The following is a 17,841-nucleotide window of genomic DNA, read 5'->3' as shown; positions in this document are numbered from 1 at the left end:
TGTCCCCCACTATCTGTCTGCCATGCCTCAGATGAGCACAGAGTGGGAGGTGCCCAGCCGCTGGCTCAGGCTGAGGGCTCCGGCTGCCGAGAGCAGAAGGACACTGCTCAGCGCCTCTGAGGTGCAGGAGCCCCAGGCCAGGGCTGCGGACCAGCCGAAGCTGATGTGGACGCCCTGCACGCGCTGGAGGCCGTACTGGCGGACCATCTCGGTGAAGGTCAGGTGTGAGTAGCTGATGGATGCTGACCCCTGCCAGGGTCAGGGCACCTGGAGGGGTGCAGGTTGCCATTCAGTGTGTCTGCCTGCTGGGGGTGCCTGGCCAAGGTGGTCCTGCAGACATGGTCTTGGCAGCCCCTGCCCGCTGGCCTTTCGGGGAATGGGGGCTCCTGTTCAGTCGCCAAGCCCCAGGGCCTGACCAAACAAGACCCTGTGAGAACAGCAGCACCTACACCCTCAACATGTGGTCCCCCCACATACATGTGCACGTGTGTACATGTGTGAATAGTCACCTCTCCTGGCATCTAGGGCTCCAGAGCTCTGACCTGGCACCCTGAACCAGTCCCCTGACCTCCACCCGGCCCATCTTCCTCGAAGCTCCCTCTCCCCACTTCACTGGGCCACCACCTCCCCGCTTCTGGCCCTAGCCTGAGTACCTCACCATCTAGAAGCCCTCTGCCCAGCCCCAGGTCTAAGTCTCAAGCCCTCAGGGGGAGCTCCCATCGCCACTGTCCTTCCCAGACCCGAAAGCCCTCTCCCTTCCACGCCTCCTTCAGTCTGCAGGGTGCCAGGTGCCCCTTTGTCCAGTGGTTCCAGGCAAAGAGCTGGGCCCTTGAACACCATCCTGTCACCTGGGCGCAGGACCAGCCACCCCCAGGCCCACAGGTGCAGGCTGATGCCAGCGGCTGCTCATGATGCTGACAGCAGGGAGGGTCAGGCAGGGCTCCACAGCTCTTCCTGGGTGCACAGGGTCCCTCTGGACACTGCCAAGCCAGGGCAGGAGGCTGAGCGAGCCGACATTCAGGGCCAGGTCTGGATCTCATTGGGGTCTCAAGAAGGGGCACAGCCCCAGGGTCCCCACATTCCCTGACTCTCCCCCTGGTCCTCTGTGATTCCCCACCTGATCAAAGATGGGAACGGGCTGGGGGTGGCAGTGGGGGTGTGTGGGAGGACGGACAGGCAGCCGCCAGCCTAGCGCTGGGCAGAGCCACAGCAGGAGTCAGGGTCTCATTTCAGGAAGAGGCCACGAAGCCGAGTCAACTGAAATGCACTCCGGGACTGGAAGACACCTTTCCTTCCTTGGGGAATTTTCATGCAGCTGGGGGCCCGGAAACAGAGATGTCTGTCCCAGCCTGCAGTGGTCAGAGCTCCTGGCCAAGTCACTGCTCTCCCCACCACCCAGGCTGTCCCAGCAGCTGAGTTCCTCTCCAAGCCACCAGCTGCCTCTGTCCAGCCTGGCTGAGGGCAGGACCTGCCGCTCTGCCGGTGTAAGGGGTGCCTAGTAAGCTCCCAAGCTGGGTCCTGTACGTGGAGCCCCAGACTCTCCCTGCGATGGGGAACACGGGTCCAGCTCCTGCCAGGCCACTCCCCGAGCCTCAGACCTCCGGAAGCTGTCTCAAACAGCTCCCTTGAGTGGGCGAGCTGGGCAAAGGCGGCGAGCCACCACTCCGAGCCCATCTGCCCCCACATCATCTCAGGGGAGGGCGTCCCCTCCAGCCAGCGTTATCCCGGACCCCTCGGTGTCCCTCCCTTTCTTGCGATGCTGATGGCTGCGGGGCATCGCTGGCGGGAGGGTCTGACCTCAGGCAGGTCCCCATGGCATGACGTTCCCCTAGAGCCGGTTCATCCGCCAGCCCTGGCTCACTGGGGTCACCTGCGGGGGCTCCTGACAGTGAGACTTCCACAGAGAACCCGCCATGCGAGGAAAGCAGCCGTGCAGTCAGGCTGGACCCCCAGCAAGGGCAACAGGCGGGTATTCTTAAAACCAGGTCAGCTGCCTGCCCCCCAGCTTCTCCCCCCCTCGGAGCAGGGACCCTCCCCCAACCCACTGGCCAGCACCATGGTTCCGATCATGCCAACGTCTCTTGTCACCCTAAAGCTTCCCGGTCACAATCCCACCCAGTTACTCATCTCAGTGTCTCCCTAAGATCTGATTAATTGAATTTTGGACACACACAGATGGTCTTTGGGGTCAGACCACAACTGACGTTTGGATTTCTCCGGATTTCATTCTCTAAACCAAACCCCGAGGCTGCTGGTTCCTGGGGTTCTTGGTGCCAGGCAGGCCCGCCTACTCCCTGGTGATCAAGGCCTCCCAAAGGGCCCAGCATCCCCTGGGAGGGCCAGAGTGGTCTCATCCCTGAGTCAGGACACCAAACTGCTCAGGCCTGGCCCAGAAAGCAGGGGCCACTGAGGACTGACCCGAGGGGCCACCAGCCCACCGTCAGTGACAGCCAGCCTTGGCAGCTGGGAGCACTGGGTGGCTGGCTGGGGCAGATGACACCAAAAAGCAGTGAAGGGAGCTCTAGGACCAGCTTCCTGCTGCCCTTGGCAACTCCGCAGATGTGTCAGCTGGGACCCGAGTGCCCACAGCACAGCGTCCGAAGGATCCCCTGGGAGTGTGTGGCGCAGCCGGGATGATTGCCAGCTGATAAACCGTTACTAGTCACAGTCTGGGCTTGGGTTGGGGTCACTGCCAAGAACTCTGAGGCCTCTTCTTACCCCATCATAACGGGGCCCCTGCCAAGCCCCTGCCACCTTTGCTTCCCTTACCAGGACAGTCCAGGAGAGAGAAGGGAACAGGCCCGGCAGGTCAGGTCCCAGGCTGGCCTTGCAGAACCATGTGCCCGCTGTGCCTGGAAGCTCAACCCTGGGGCTCCTCCCGTCCCTTGCTTTGTCTCACAGCTGGAAGCTCTGTCCCTGCCCCTGTGTCACCCAGAGTGCCTATGCCTGCTGCAGCCCAATCCCTAGGGTGGGCCTGGCTCTAGCACAGCCCAGAGGGGAGTCGGGGACAGGGTGACAGGAGAGGCAGCACCTGCTCCCATGACCTGCAGCCCCTAGGGCCCCGAGACTCACCCCCCAGTAAGTAGTAGCAGCCGGTGAAGAGCAGCAGAGGGACGCTCTGGGCCAGGGAACCGAGGAGGCCACAGACCCAGCCACACACAGCAAGGACGAGGCTCGGCGCAGTGCTGCCAGGAGGGACACTCAGGGTGCGGCCAGGGACCCGGGCCTCCCCCAAAGCAGGTCCACCTCCGCAGGTCGCACACGTCTCCTTGGGGAGGGTCAGTGGCCACCTCTTGTCCTGGCACAGGCTTCCTGAGGCCCAGGAGAGAGACTTTCCCAGGCCCTTCTCCAACCAACCAAGCTTCTCTGGGGCAGCAACTGAGGGCCCCCTAGCCCACCAGGTAGAGATGCCCACCAGGAGGACCCATTTGGAGACATAAAGGAGAACCCAGAAGGGGTACAGGGGGGCGGGACAGGCCAGGAGTAGGCGCCTGTGGCTACCAGCCAGCAGCAGAGCATGGGGCCGCGGCCGCCCCAGGAGTTTTCAAGTAGTCCGGAAATGCCCTCTGGGCAAGGGCAGGGCTAGGCTGGAAGCCATCCTCTGGGTCTAGGATGAGCCCTGATCCCACCTTGCCTGGCAATTAGGGAAGAGAGGGTGACCTCACCCAGGACTCACAGATGAGGGGCAGCACAGAGGTAGGAAAGTCCAGGCTCTTGCTGGCAAAGGGGTCAATCAAGGGGATACAGCTGCTCTGCCCTAAAAAGTGGAAAGGATGTGAAGCCTGGTGGGCTGGACACCTCTGGGGTTTCCTTCTCCAAGACGGGTGGTCCTGCAGGCAGGCCTGAGGCACACCCTTGCTCTCTGCCAGAGCTGAGTGGACTGACCGGTGGCCATGGGGCCATCAGATTCTCTCCTGGAACTCAGAGCTGGGGCTCTAAATGGGCTTGGAGGGCGCAAGACCTCTCATTCTGTGTTTGTAATGTACAAGCAGCACCCGCACGGATGCCTGCCTAAAACCGCAAATGCTCTGGAGAGGCTGCCCGCAGGCCCGGCTCCCCGAGTATGCCCCCCCTGGGAGGTCAGGCTTGCCAGGACAGGACAAAGGTGCCTGCAGCACGGGCTCTCTGACTGCCACACATGCACATGCCCACGGGCACACATGCACCAGATGCGAGGGCTTTGGAGCATTAGGCAGTCTGTCCAGTGGATGACAGACAGCTGTCTGTTGCTCCAGAAGCCACTGACACACACACTCACATTCATATCACACACACAGGTGTTCACACACATTCACCTGTACACAGGCTCACACACATGTTCACTCACTCACAGTCACCTACACACTGCTTGTATTCTCAGACATGTGCTCACACATTCATATTGATACACAGCCAGACATGCTCACACTCACGCACACCTGCAAGCTCACATCACACACACACTCGCACTCACATGCATGCCCACATTCACCCTCACACACTCACTGCCCCCACTGCTCCCCTGTGCAGGGGAAGCCACCCAGGTGGCCCCAGCTGGGTGAGGAGGCAGCTGAGAGCCCCCCGGCCTGCGGCCACCCCTCACTCAGGCCTGGCTGAGGAACACCTTGCTTTCTCCTGAGCCTGGCAAACCCTGGCCAGGTTTGAAACACAGGTGGCACATATCAGGCCAACAGAGGTGTGGGGGGCACAGGGGCCTTGCCCCATAGCCGGGCTCTGCCTGCTGGGAGCAGAGGGTAATGGGGCTGCCAGGCCAAACCCTGGGGACAGTAATCAAGGAACAACTCCGGCTCACCTGGATGAGACCCGTGGCGTTTCCAGGTGCCCTCCACTCCCCGCACCTGGGCCCCCTCCTTGAGGAAGACAGCTGAGTGCCCCCTAGTGTGGGGGATGGGGGTGGGGAGGCTGGGGGGCACTCCCCGGGGGAGGACTCCCACTCCACCCCACAGCCTGGATCCTGAGGAGCATCATTTCCTCCCCATCTGACGAACCAGGGCTTGGAGGTCATCCAGTGGGAGGGGCTGAGGGCGCCGGAGAGCCTCGGGGTGGCGGCCCCCCACCAAGCGATGCACCACCGCTGCTGACACAGGTGAAGGCAGGCGCTGCCCCGGGGCTCCTGCTCCGCAGGCTCTCGGGTCCTCGGGGGCCGCTCTGTCCACCCCGACTCACCGCCCAGTTTGGGAAGGCGTGCGAGAGACCCCCCACCCCCACCAGAGGGAAATGCTGCCCTGGGAAGGAGGGGCGCGGGGCCGGAGTCCAGGCGAAGCGGGTGTAGGGCTGCCGTCCTGCTGGTGCCCCGAGCCTGGCGGCCGCGGTACCTACACCGCGCGCCCCGGGCCGCCGCCCGCGCCCGCCGCCTCCGAGAGGTACCGGTAGTCGCGGGCCCCCGCGGCCCCCAGCAGCGCGCCCAACCGGACCGGCCGGACCCGTGCGCGGGGAGTGGGGAGTCGGGGGGGCGTGCGAGGACAGGGGGCCTTAGCAAGCTAGCGGGCGCGGCGGTTCCTGAAGCCCCTCTGGGCACAGCGGCCCCCTTCCTCCCGCCCTCTGGCTCGCAGGGAAACTGATTCTGCTCAGGGAGATCCGCTCGGCCCTTGGGGAAAGGGGTCGTCCCTGGGCCACAGACAGACGTCCCCTGACCTGGGTTTAAATACCAGTGTCCCCCAACAAGGGGCAGCTGGCTGTGAGACCCCGGGGAACTTGCTTACCCTCTGAACCCAAATGGCCAAGTTGGGGGGCGGGAGGGTCTCAGCAGGCAGCAGCCGCCCTGTCCTGGCTGGCAGCCTCATGGCGGCGGGTGGGGGTGGGCAGCCCCACTGGCCTGGTCTTAGCCAGCCTCCAGGACCAAGCAGAGGGACCCAGCGAGGTGCGACGGGTGGGCAAAGCAGGCTGGAAAGCAGGCTACAGGAGGAAGAGGTCTTGCTTGGGACTGGCTCCTAATTAAAAATGGCCCATGGGGCAAGGTGGGCCTCTGCTGTCCACCACTCAGAAACACTCATGAAGTGTCTTGGTCAGGGGTCAGGCATTAGTGGGGTGAGAGGCAGAGGAGCCACAAAGGGTCCCACCCAGGAGCAGGCTGCCACGCACATGGGTGGGACAGGCGGGGGCTGCCGTGGTGGGCCCGTCCCACGTCCAGTCTCGGATCCCCGCACTATCTGTTGCTGCCTCTGGGGCAGGGCAGAACCGGCAGAACCGGCAGAACCAGCGGAGCCAGGGTAGGAGGCTGGGACCCAAATCCTTGGGGCGGCCCTTCTCCACCAAGTTTCATTCCAGGACTCTCATTTCGGTGTTTTTTATTTCAGCCCCTTTTCTACCAGGCTCTTCCCAGTCTGAGGATTAGTCAGGAAGTAAAAGCCACCATAGCAAGATAACAAGCAATACTTTAGCAGCGTTCAGCCACGCCGGCAGGGGCTTGCTCGGGTTTTGTGCGGGCAGTCCCTCTTTGTACACCGCACCCATGGCTGGGTTGGGGCAAGCAGCAGGCCTGTGGGCCCTCAGTGCCTGACAGCCATGCCCCCAGCCCCTGCTCTGGAAGCAGGGTGGCAGCCAGTGGCCCTTCTCTCTCAGGAACATTGGGTCTAGAAGGTGAAAGAATTCAGCAGGCAGACAGGTGCTCAGAGAGTGGCACCCACGTATCTAGCGCAGCAGGCAGGAGGGGAGGTGGGATGCAGCAGGGCCTCAGCCGGAGAACAGCCCCAAGCTCTGACAGCTGGGAAAGAGGGGTGGATAAGGACTCTAACATTTATCCCACAAGGATCAATACCACTTCAGTTCAGTCAGAACTTCCTTTTGTGTGTGTTTAGGGTAGGAATTGACTGGGTTTACAGAGAACTTGAGAAGCCCCCTTTTGGCTGCAAGCTCCACACACTTCCTCGCCAGTGACGCCCCGCCTCTCAGCCTGAGCTTGTTTGAAAGTCTCCTTTGCACCCCCATACAGCTTAAACAGAGCAGATTCAGCTGTCAGGGCCAGGGAAGTGTGCTGTTCGAGGCCACTGTTTCCACATCTCCATAGAGGAAGAGACAATACTGCCCCACCATGTTTCAGGGTAGATGGCCAGCTTAGCAATCTACACCCCATCTGCTTTAAAGCCCTGATTCAGCATTTTAAACCCCAGATGTGCAATCAGAGCCACTGGCTGGATTGTTCCCTAGGCAATAGGTGCCAGTCTTGAGAGGCTACTTTGATGAATTCTACCAGCTTACTTCCCTTGAGATGGACCCAAATTATTCCCTAGTCCAGTTATGAAAAGGTACCGCCTTAGAATGACCTAAGAATAATTTTCCATTATTAATCTTTTCACCAACTTATAACTGGTGAACCACTTGGCCAGCACGGAGCCCATACCCAGGCTGTCAGGGCCTCTTGGAAGCCAGCATCAGGGGCAGGAGGGATGTTCTGATGGAAGAAATTCCAATTATAAGTGATAAACAGGGCTCCTAAGCCTCTTTTCTTTAAACCTATATTCAGCTGACTCATCAGGAGCTAGAACAAGATGCCTGATCCCAGCACTGGCCCTGGGGCAGATGAGCCTCCTGCTCCAGTCTAATGGCAGGGCACGCTGCCTCCACGAGGGACTGGGGAAGCAGCCGAAACTGGTGCTGAAATTACTGTCAGCAGCATCAGCTACAACACAGCTAATCTCACTGCATTTACCTAACACCCCTGCAACAGAAACTGAGCCTCACTAAATTACCCAGCAGGTCCATTCATTTCTCCAGGTGCATTATAAAGCTCATCCACCCATGCAGACTCACAACTCTATTCTACTCAAAACCAACCACTCGAAAGGATGCTCCAACGGTTGAGGTCACAGGTTAGAAACCTGCACTTTTTACACTGACTTGACAGTCAGTATCCTTTGTGAGAGGGGCCCTGACCCGGAGGCAGCCACATAGCTGGTTGGCCTCATCTCTAGGAACTCCCAGGCCCATGAAGAGCTCCTCACAGGTACCATGGATTCACCAGCATCTGCCCAGGTAGCCGAGCAGCCTCTGAGAGGGCTTTGCTAACAAGGCCACAGGAAGGGGCACTGCCCCCTTCCCCGCCAGAGTGCATCTGCAGTCCCCAGAATGTCCATTTCTGTTGTTTCCACCTGCATCACCTTTCCTTCCTTGCTCATCTGGCAGCCTCCGCCTGGGCCTGGACAGAAGGCTTACTTCTTTCCTGCTTCCACTAAAGGTCGCACTGTCTTCTCAGGGCTCCCACAGACACTCACCACTCATGTGGCTATTTGTTGACCTTTGTCTCCCTGCCACTCAGGAAACAGAGAACCGTGAGAGCTCACTGTGGCAGGGGGTCCTCTCTGGGCACAGCACCCAGAGTGCAAGCATGAGTGTGCAAGTGGGTGTCACTCCCTTGGGGTCAGGCGGAAAATAACTACAGATGCCACGCCCAGCTCGGTCCCAGTCAGCTGAGAACAGGTTCAAATGCTGTAGACTGAGCCCAGAGGAGAGAAACCTACAGATCAGTTGGTTCTTTAAGAGCTAGATTCACCCAGGGTGGAGAGACATCCTTCGTGGCGGCGCCCCAGCTCAGGGCAAACTGGGCTGCACAACACACCCCGCCTGCAGGCGACAGCCGACCAACCGCCCCGCCTGGCACACGTGGCTTGGTGGGCTGACATTCTATTCTCCACACCTGAGGCAGGTGGAGGGTCCAGATTCCCAAGGCTGGCCTGCAGGGCTTTAACCTGTCAATCCCCCTACTGACCGTCATTCACCGTTCGCAGCCCCTTCCAGACCACCGCCTGACTCGGGAACCTGAGAACGGATGTATGTTTGAAAGAAAGCGATGGCTGAAGGCTTGACTGACGATGTCTAACAGCTTTCTGGTGCTGACGGCCACTGCAGTCCAGTGATAAACACGGTCTCTAGGAGGTAAGTTTCTAGATGACATAATGTGCAGGACGGACTGAGGGTCAGCCCCAGCCAGCTTCGCTCCGCAGCACAGCCGGGCAGCGCCAGGCCCTGCCTCGCCACCCGCCGAGCAAAGGAACTGAGGACCATCACAGTTTTCTCTGAGCTTTTTCACAAAGGCAGTTTGCAAGGACTAGTTATTAAAATGAAATATCCATTTACAGACTGGCACAAATAGGAAAAACAAGCAGCTTAGATGGAGACAGAGGCTGGGGTGCTCTGCTCCCCCGAGCCGCTGCAATATCCTCCAAGCTCGAAGGGAAAGATACGCATCACCCTCTGAGATGTGGCAGAAGAATTAGGTTGAGGTACATTTTCCACGGCTGGTTTATACATGGAATGAGGCCAGTGACACAAACATGCGGGTCTTGCAGAACCCAAGGCTGGCTTTGTCTCTGCCGGAAAGCATGCTTCTCCTGCAGCGCGTGGGTGGGAAGGTCAGTTAGCAGGCGAGGAAGGGACCACGATGTAAGCCAACAGCATTTAAGGACACAGCAGGGTCTGCGGCAGTGTTTGAAATGGAATCATTTTTATTTTCCACAAGGGACCAGGATGACGTCCAGAGCTCCCCACCAGGACTGTAACGATCCACCCTGCAGCCTACCTCCGCCAAGGAGGGAGAGAGGAAATCACCTACCATTTTAACACGAGGCACGCCTGGCCTTGGAGAGGAGAGGGCACCCGCGTGAGCCAGTGGCGCAGAGCCCGTGACACAGATATGACACAGCAAGGGAGACACGGGCACTCAGGGCTGACAGATCGCCTGAAGCAGCCACATCTCTGAGCCGTCATTTAAAAACAATTCAGGCCACTGCACTGTTCTCAGGGAGGCAGCAACCAGTGTGCACCCTGCGGCTCACTAGGGCCGTGTAACAAACAGCACAGCCATTTCAGAAATGAGACTCATCTAGATGACACTTCCTGCTGCCTTACTCTCTAAAATCCACCTGAAGTTCACATTGGTTTCCACCACCGATTTAGAAATGGCTTTGGGCTCACTTTTAATTGTAAATCATTTTATCAAACTGTATTTGTACAATACAAATTGTAAAAGTTTGTGCTGTTCTGTGACATAATAATTGTAACAAAAAAAGCAACATTGCAGAACCTTAAGAGCGGCTGAGGGCTTTGTCTCAATTCCCCTCCTCACACAAAACTCATGTTCTACAATAAGCCAGCCAAAACAGTGCGAGGTATATGACCCCGTGTTACAGATGAGAAAACCACAGCTCGGACTCAGCAAACACAGGGCTGAGCCCTCACGGCAAGAATCCTGCTGGGGGCACCAGAATCAGGGCCTGGAGTAGGGGTCGCAGACCACCTTGTTTTTAACTACTGTAGCTCAAACTCTACTTAGTCCATACTGGGGTTGAAACCCAAGTATCACTGAATTTATGACCTTAAAATATTGCAAACAATATAAGCAAGTCATCTATTTATAAAAGTTTTTCCAAAAGAGGTTTTCCAATACACTTTTTCAATTAACTGATTAATTCCATTGCCCTCCTTGAGGAAGATTCACATTAGAAAGACGGTGAATTATCAGCCCCCTAATCCGCATCATTAATGGGAAATGGCTGTTTGCAGAGTTCCGGGAATACTACGACCAGGAGCTCTTCCACGGGCTTTTCATCCCGCACCCACCAGCCCCCTCCACACAGCACGGCGAGTCCAGAGCAGGACTCCGGGCAGGCACCCACGCTGCTGCGCGCTCTTGTACCCAGAGAGGACGAAGCAGGCCCCTGAAAACCGCCTATCTGGCATTAAAGCCCTTTTCCTCATGTTTTAGGGAAATGCAGCAACCTTGCCATGTGCCCACTGGAGGTGAGGAAGTATCTTCAAATGGCCTCAAGGCAAGAGGCTGGCTTTACTCTGAAGACATCCTGCTCCGCGCCCCAGCCACCGGGCTTGCTGTGCAGGGGCTCTGGCACACATCAGGTCCCGAGGAAGCCTGGGCCCAGGGCCGCTGCTTCTCCCTCTGGGAACCTGCATGTTACAAGGGATGGGACAGGCGGGAAAGCCCTACCCCACGTGGCACTTGAGAGCTTTGGCAGGGATGTGATTTCGTACACTCTGCTCTGGAGTAACGGGAGGCTGCTGCAGGACCACAGGCCGGGGTGGGGCGGCTCAAAGGGGGGGTCACAGGACCTGTCAATGTCAGAGCGAGATAATAACAGAGTATCTGAAACACAAGAAATGCACTCTATAAATTTAGATTATTAGGCAAATAAAATTTAAATGGTATCCTTAATTCTCTATTTGTCCAAGCACAGTGGACCTATAATGGCACTCACACAACAAGTCTCGGGCTGGAGAGCCGGCTGTCAACGTGAAGCCCAAACATTTTTGCCAGGAAAGGCTCTACCCCCAGAACGACTTTGCCTTCTCACCCTCGGAAGCCCAGGGCCCAACACAGCAAAGGCCACCAGAGAAGGGGGCACCCGCTGCACAAACACAAGGAGCCCTGCGCCACTTTAAAGAAGAAAAAAAAGTATACTTGAACATTCTAATTTCTAAATGCTGCCGTTTCCCCACAGAAACGCCAAGGCAGGGGAACGCGCCTCAGCAGCGACGGAGCCCACTTTGGGAGCAGTGACCAGGGCAGGGGCATCAGTCCTGGGCAGCCAGCTGCTCTATGGCACAGCGCACGCTCTTTGCAGTTTCTTCAAATTCTTTCTGCTTATTGCTGGTTTCCATTGCCTGGAAATTAAAAGTAGACACATGAAACTGAAAGAAGAGCTTCCAAATCCCACCCTGTATGTAAGATCAAAAGGAAAAAATAAGGAAACATTTATCGAGCACCTAAATAAATTCCGCAGTGTGCTAGGGTACAGATACCCAGCTGGGTGGGATCTCATTCAACTCAACTGACTCATTTACATAAACTGCCTCCTAATAATCACCTCAGAAAACATTTATGGAACTATTTGCACACACCAAGCACTCTTCTACCTGCTTCACACATACTAACTGCTCAGTGAGTAAGTGCTGTCATTGTCCCCAGTGTACAGATGAGGAAACTGAGGCCCAGAGCAGCACCCAGTCAGTGGGCGGCAGGGCCCTCTCTTCACACCGCCCGACACTGCCTCTGAAGCCCCCGCAGGGCAAGCCTAGAGCCCCCCTCTCGGCGCGCGTCAGCTTCCTCGTAAAGCAGAACACCTTCGTCCAGCCCCAGCGGCCCCGTGGCCTGGCTGCTACGTGCTCTCCAGGGAACAAGCAAGTGACGCTGGCCGACCCACGACCTCCTTCCCGACCGCAGTTCTTATTCTCCTTGACTTCTCTGCCACATTAAAGAACAAGCAACACAACTTTATTGGGTGAAATTTGTTTTCTAAAAAAGAAAATGATAGGGGCTAACGTTCAAAAACTTACTTTCCAATATGTATTTTTTTGTGTATCTTAAATTTTGTCCCATAGAAGGGCTATTTATTTTTAAATTATTAAAGGAAAACTAATTCTAAAAACAACAAATTGACAAGGAGAAACAACTACCTCACAAGTAAGGGTGCGCCCTGGAGAGGGCAGCCCCACCGGCCTCACCACCACCAGCAGGGCCGACGACTACGGCCTTTGGAAATACGCTGTTTATTTACTTTTCTCTTCTCTTTCAAAACAGCCCCAAATTAAGCCTCTGTGTACACAGGCAGTAATTTAACCACCACACCAAATTTTATACATTTTCTAATAAAGGGGCTTAAAGTGAAGCAAGAACTCACTATTGAAAAACATAATAAAGCTCACTGAGCAAAACCTCTGCCGCTCAGCGCCCAGGACTCAGCTCTTCCAGCGCCTGTCTGCCCGTATCACAGGGGGTCTTACATGGAAGTTCTCTGCTTGTTCCCATATTACATTTACTCCCTGAACTGATTTATTTTCAAATTGGTTCTAATTTATTTCCCCTTTTCCCCCAAAAGACAGAGGTAGCAACACAGCAGCAAGAACCAAGTGGCAGAGCATGCGGCGTGCTCCCAGGTCACATCCCTTAGGCCCTGGCTTCTGCCGCTGGAGCACAGCTTCCCGGCCCCAGGGCCCAGGAGGGCTGCCGGACCAGCGACCCTGTCAAACCAACTAGCAGCACCTCACATTTAACTCTGGGGCCTCAGAAATTCACAGTCCCTAACATTCATTACTTGTCTTCAGTATTTGTATACCAACCACAACACACCATTATTTCATCTGGTTCTTTTTAGAGAATATCTGGTAAACAATTACTTTGAACTATGTACTGCAATCACTTAATGACTTAAATGGTTTAGTATCAGCTCCCAACCTTACCCCACAGAGCAGTTTTGCTTGCTAGCCTGCCCCCAGGAGTGGCTCCCCAGAAGCAGACAGGCCTGGTGACGCCTGTTCCCTGCACTCAGCTCTGGGCCCAGGGCTAACTTTCCACTCACACAGGGAAGTGCAATGGGGACACCAGGGGTCCTGAGTTTCTCTATTAGTCATAAATTATCTGCAACAAACCTCACAATTGCTTGACATCCTAGAGCTGTGCTGTTCGACAGAAGGTCTGCGGTGACGAGAACGTTCTATTATCTGCATGGCCCCACACAGCGGCCACTGAGCAGGTACAGTGCTGCCAGTGTGACTGCAGAACTGAATTCTGAGTTTTATTTCATTCTCAGGAGGCAATGGTCACAGTGCTGGACTGCAAAGCTCTAGGATATCACAAGAGTGCACTTGAGTACCACAGGCTTAAAAAATGCCTTTCTATTGCCTATTTTAAAAACCGACTAAGGGAAGTATGAATACCTTAAACTTAATAATTTTTCTTTAAAAATACATGCATTTTAAAAAGATCTGGAAAGAAAGATACCGGTTACTCCTAGCATAGGGATGTAGCTTTTTATTCTTCCTTACAGAAGCTTATATTGTTTTGTAATTAAACAAAGTATAATAAAAACAAATGCATAATCCTAAAGTATTCTGTATTCTGATGTGCAGAGAATGAAACAGTTGCAAAATGAAAGCAGAAGTTTCTTCCACTCTCCCCGCTTTGCTCCCCAGGCATGTACACTGGGCTCCGGGCCTGCTGTACACACAGACCACGGAGGTGGGGCATCTCCGGTCAGGCTTCCTGCGCCCGCCAAGTCACCCTCCTTCCTTCCTTGGGGTGCACGGGCACTCAGCCAATGCCGTGGAGCCGGACCGCTCAACACTGGTGTCTCCCTGATTGTTGCAAGTCCCTACCCGCCTCGGCCTTCCTCAGCTCCGTCATGTGGCTCCAGCCTCAGGCGGCAGCACCCTCATCTGCCTCCCTTCTGCTCAGGCACCGCTTCTCGTGATTGCTCTCTATGAATACAAACTGGTCTTTCACCTAGAATGGGGCTGGCAAACTACGGCCTGTGAGCACATCAAGGCGGTCCAGGCCTGTTGTCTGTACAGCCAGTGGACTAAAAGTGGTTTTTACCAATGGTTTTAAACAGTAGTGGGGGATAATATCTTAACAGAAACCATGAGGCCCATGAAGGCTAAAATTCTTACTACCTATGGCACTTTACAGAAAGTGTGCTGACCCCTGACCTGGAGGCGTTCTCTAGCCCCCAGTACCTTTCCCAATTTCAGTACTACAGCTTGCAAGACCTCCACGGACTGCAATAGCTCTTCTACAATTCCCTTTACTGACCACCAATTTCTTTTCCCTTCCTGACAAAAAAAGATTTTGCCCTTAGTATCTGCATTAGACAGACTTATTTCCTATTTATCTCTAAAAAGGAACACAACTTTCAAGCTGAAAAGGACCTCAGAAGACATGGGGTCTACCCTGCATTTTGCAGCAAGGAGACTGCAGCCAAGATTGGCCTAACCACTCAAAGTCTGCAAATGACAGAGAAAGAATCAGGATGCCTCCACTCCCTGCCCCACATTTTACTACAGGAGTATTAAACACCTGATAATACAGTCTCTCTAGGACTGCCAGATATAGCAAATAAAAATAGAGAATGCCCAGTTAAATGTGAACTTCATATAAGCAAGCAGTTTTTTAGTAAACATCCATACAAAATTGTGAGATATACTAAAAAGTTAGCCCATGTAGACCTGAAATTCAGATTTAACTGAGTGTCCTGCTTTTTTCCAGCAACCCTAACCCCGTGTGGATTTGCTTCACTTCCACCCCACTGATAACCTGTCTAAGAGTCCAAGTTCATCAGCAGGAGCCCCTTCAAGGTCCAGTCAGGCAACTGCCCACTTTTTCCAATGCATATAATGCACTTCCCCAACATGCTCCGTTCCCACCACTGCTCAAGTGTGAACACACACCATGTAAGTGACCTCTGTCTGGTCTTCACCGTTCTGAAGGCAGGCAGGCCCGCGTAACCATTGCTGTGTCCTACCAGCAGGGGTCACCTCACACTGAACACACCCTAAGACTGCACTCCAGGACACATGCTTCTACATCCTCACATACACATCTGAGGGGCTGAAAAAATGGGTGCTGAGGAAACCAGGGTCCCTCCAGTGTTTGGGGTTCAAGACGCTGAGCAGGCTTTGCTCCTGGTTCTCACTCCCAACAATACGTACAATCTTGTTCTTGGCTCTTTCTTTGTCCAGTTTCAAAAATTCACTGAGGGTTAATTCTTCAAAATGCTTCTTGACAGAAAGAAAACCACAACCAGAAGAATGCTTTTTATGTTCCTCTCTAGAAAAATCAACAGAGGAGCACGTGTTAACAAAGGTATTCAGGGAGAGGAGAAAAGCAACCCTTGGTCACCAACAGGCCTTCCCATGCCCACCAGTGCCCAGCCCCAAGCCACACTCCCACAGCGCATCTGCCAGCCTTTTCTCTGTGGCTGTCTCGCCCTGCATCCTTGTGACGAATGTGTTTTATCTGGAGTCTTTTAGCAATTAGTCGGAAACGTGTTACAGTCTAAGTCCAAAGGTATCACATGTCAAATCCCTCTAAAATCCTCTAGGAACCGTGTGAAGGAATCTCATTTCATTGGAATTGGAATTGTGACATCACTGCTGGGCAGGCTAAGGGCACCATTGGCCAGGCTTCTCCAGTGAACCCCTCCGCCTCCTCCTAACATCCTCTGCGCTGGGAATCATCCCTGCAGAGCAGACAGCACTGCCACCAGAGCAGTGCGGGCATGAGCACACAGCCACACCAGGTCCACAAGGACAGACAAGAGTAACTAACACCTGAAAACCGAATAGCACTTAAACATTCACTCCCAAGAATACAACCGGTATTTCCCCCCAGGAACCCTGGTATGAGCACCATGCCACGGAGGTCAATACCGGCCACGAGAGCAAACACTTTAGGGAAAACTAAAACACTCCTCTGGCCAAGAAGAGAAACAACTCCACCGATTTTCTAGTTAAAATAGTCATGGAAGCAATCGACTCTGAAAAGGAGAAAAAGGGTGAGAAAGGAATGTGTCATTCCATCGCAAAAAGACAACAATGGTGGTCTATCTGAGTATGTACACAGAATTAAGAGAATTAACAACAAAAAAACCAGGTGCCTTTAAGAACCAAATCCAAAATCACAATGAAGTATATACCATTTAAAAAGGGTGGTTTTGTGGTGTGTGAACTACAACTCAACAACGCTTTAAATTTTAAAAACTCTAAAACAAGAAAACACGTGGACATTCCTAGGTCCCAACATACTCCCTTATTCTGTTGAACCTAAAAGGCATCCAATAACTTCAGAATCGAGCCTTTCTTCTACATCCGCCCCGAAGGACATTTGGCTAAGTCAGGTTTGATTAGGTTGAAAGCATTACCAAGGCGCCAACACCCAGATTCATCCATTCTCAACAGCTGTTCACATGCATCAGCCTGGAAAGCATGGCTCCTTCACTAAGTACCCGAAATTCGGATCGTTTTCCCAGCCCCAGCTCGAAACAGAAGCTCCGAATGGAGCGCGGGCACGCGGAGATGCCCAGCGAGGCTGGCCTGGGGGACTTACACGGGGTCGTCATCTGGCTCCCAGCCTTCCAGCTCCTTGAAGCAGAAGAAACACTGAGCCAAGTCGGGCTCGTTCTCCGTGGGGCAGTGGATGAAGCCGGCCGCGGCCATCTGCAAAGCAGAGAGCAACGCTGAGGTCCCGGCCGGCCACACAGGGCCGGGGCGGGAGTGAGCAGGCCTCCCAGGGGCCGGTGGGGCGGGCAGGAGCCCCGCGGGAGGGGTCGCCCCGGGGAGGGTCGGGTTCCAGGTGCGGGCGGGCACCGGCAGGCCTCCCAGGACCCGGTGGGGCGGGCCGGAGCCCGGGAGGCCGCGCAGTCTTACCCGCTCCGGAGTGCAGGCGCAGCCTTCCAAGAAGGGCCAGTTCTTGAACGTAGAGATACGATGGTCCTTGAGGTAGAGCTGCCAGGCCGAGGGCAAAGACGCAGCGCCCATGGCGCCGCCGAGTGGAGCTGCGATTCAAACCCAGCGGTTGGCGACCACCGCAGGGCCTGTCGGGAACGCCCGCCGGTCATCGCGCCGCCCGCAGCCTTCTGGGAAAGCGAGGCTGGGCAGCGCGGGGTTCGCTGGGAGTTGTAGTCCTCTCGGCGCGCGGCTGTCCTGCTGGCTACCCCAACCCCGCGTTCGCCCCTTCCCTCGGTTGCTTGCAAAGAGTGACGTGAAGAGGAGCTGAGGATACGCTGAAGCCCCCGTAACGGGTTCGAGGAGTGACCCTTGTCGAGTGCATTGTCAGCCTGCAGACTCCATGTTTCCGTGGGCGCCGCACTCCCGGAGCTCCCCGCGAGTGTCAGCAGCCCCAGCCCTTGTGCCTGTAGGCGAGGTGTGCGGAGGCACCCCGCGGGAAGATGTCACGTAGATGAAGTCCACAGCTACCCCCCACCCTTGCTGGAGGGAGCCAGAGCTATTAACTCCTCCATTTATCGCCTGTTCTCTGAAACTTACTGGAAATTCAGAAACGGACACTTGGAGCTTTGTTCTTCCCTTTCCGCCAGAATTCCTTTGGAATTAGATATCCGT

The 17,841-nt window shown here is 55.3% G+C and overlaps 2 protein-coding genes across 2 annotated transcripts; both read right to left on the bottom strand.

Annotated features, from left to right (window-relative positions):
* Window position 1: 1 nt before the first annotated feature.
* Window positions 2–5,783, bottom strand: TMEM235 (transmembrane protein 235). The gene is given in 7 exon segments (XM_036996997.2): window positions 2–238; window positions 240–267; window positions 3,073–3,268; window positions 3,666–3,862; window positions 4,793–4,875; window positions 5,320–5,480; window positions 5,703–5,783. Coding segments are annotated over 7 exon segments (957 nt in total). The 3' UTR covers window positions 2–27.
* Window positions 5,784–9,909: 4,126 nt separating this feature from the next.
* BIRC5 (baculoviral IAP repeat containing 5) lies at window positions 9,910–17,356 on the bottom strand. Its single transcript, XM_017677400.3, has 4 exons — window positions 17,149–17,356; window positions 16,829–16,938; window positions 15,433–15,550; window positions 9,910–11,610 (listed from the first exon to the last, which is right to left on the bottom strand). The coding sequence occupies exons 1-4, from the start codon at window positions 17,257–17,259 to the stop codon at window positions 11,521–11,523; spliced, it is 429 nt and encodes a 142-aa protein (XP_017532889.1). The 5' UTR covers window positions 17,260–17,356; the 3' UTR covers window positions 9,910–11,520.
* Between the last annotated feature and the right edge of the window lie 485 nt (window positions 17,357–17,841).

Source organism: Manis javanica, chromosome 4 (assembly GCF_040802235.1).
Source record: "Manis javanica isolate MJ-LG chromosome 4, MJ_LKY, whole genome shotgun sequence".
NCBI lineage: Eukaryota > Metazoa > Chordata > Mammalia > Pholidota > Manidae > Manis > Manis javanica.
The sequence above is the reverse complement of the archived record's forward strand: the minus strand, read 5'-3'. Positions and strand labels throughout refer to the sequence as shown.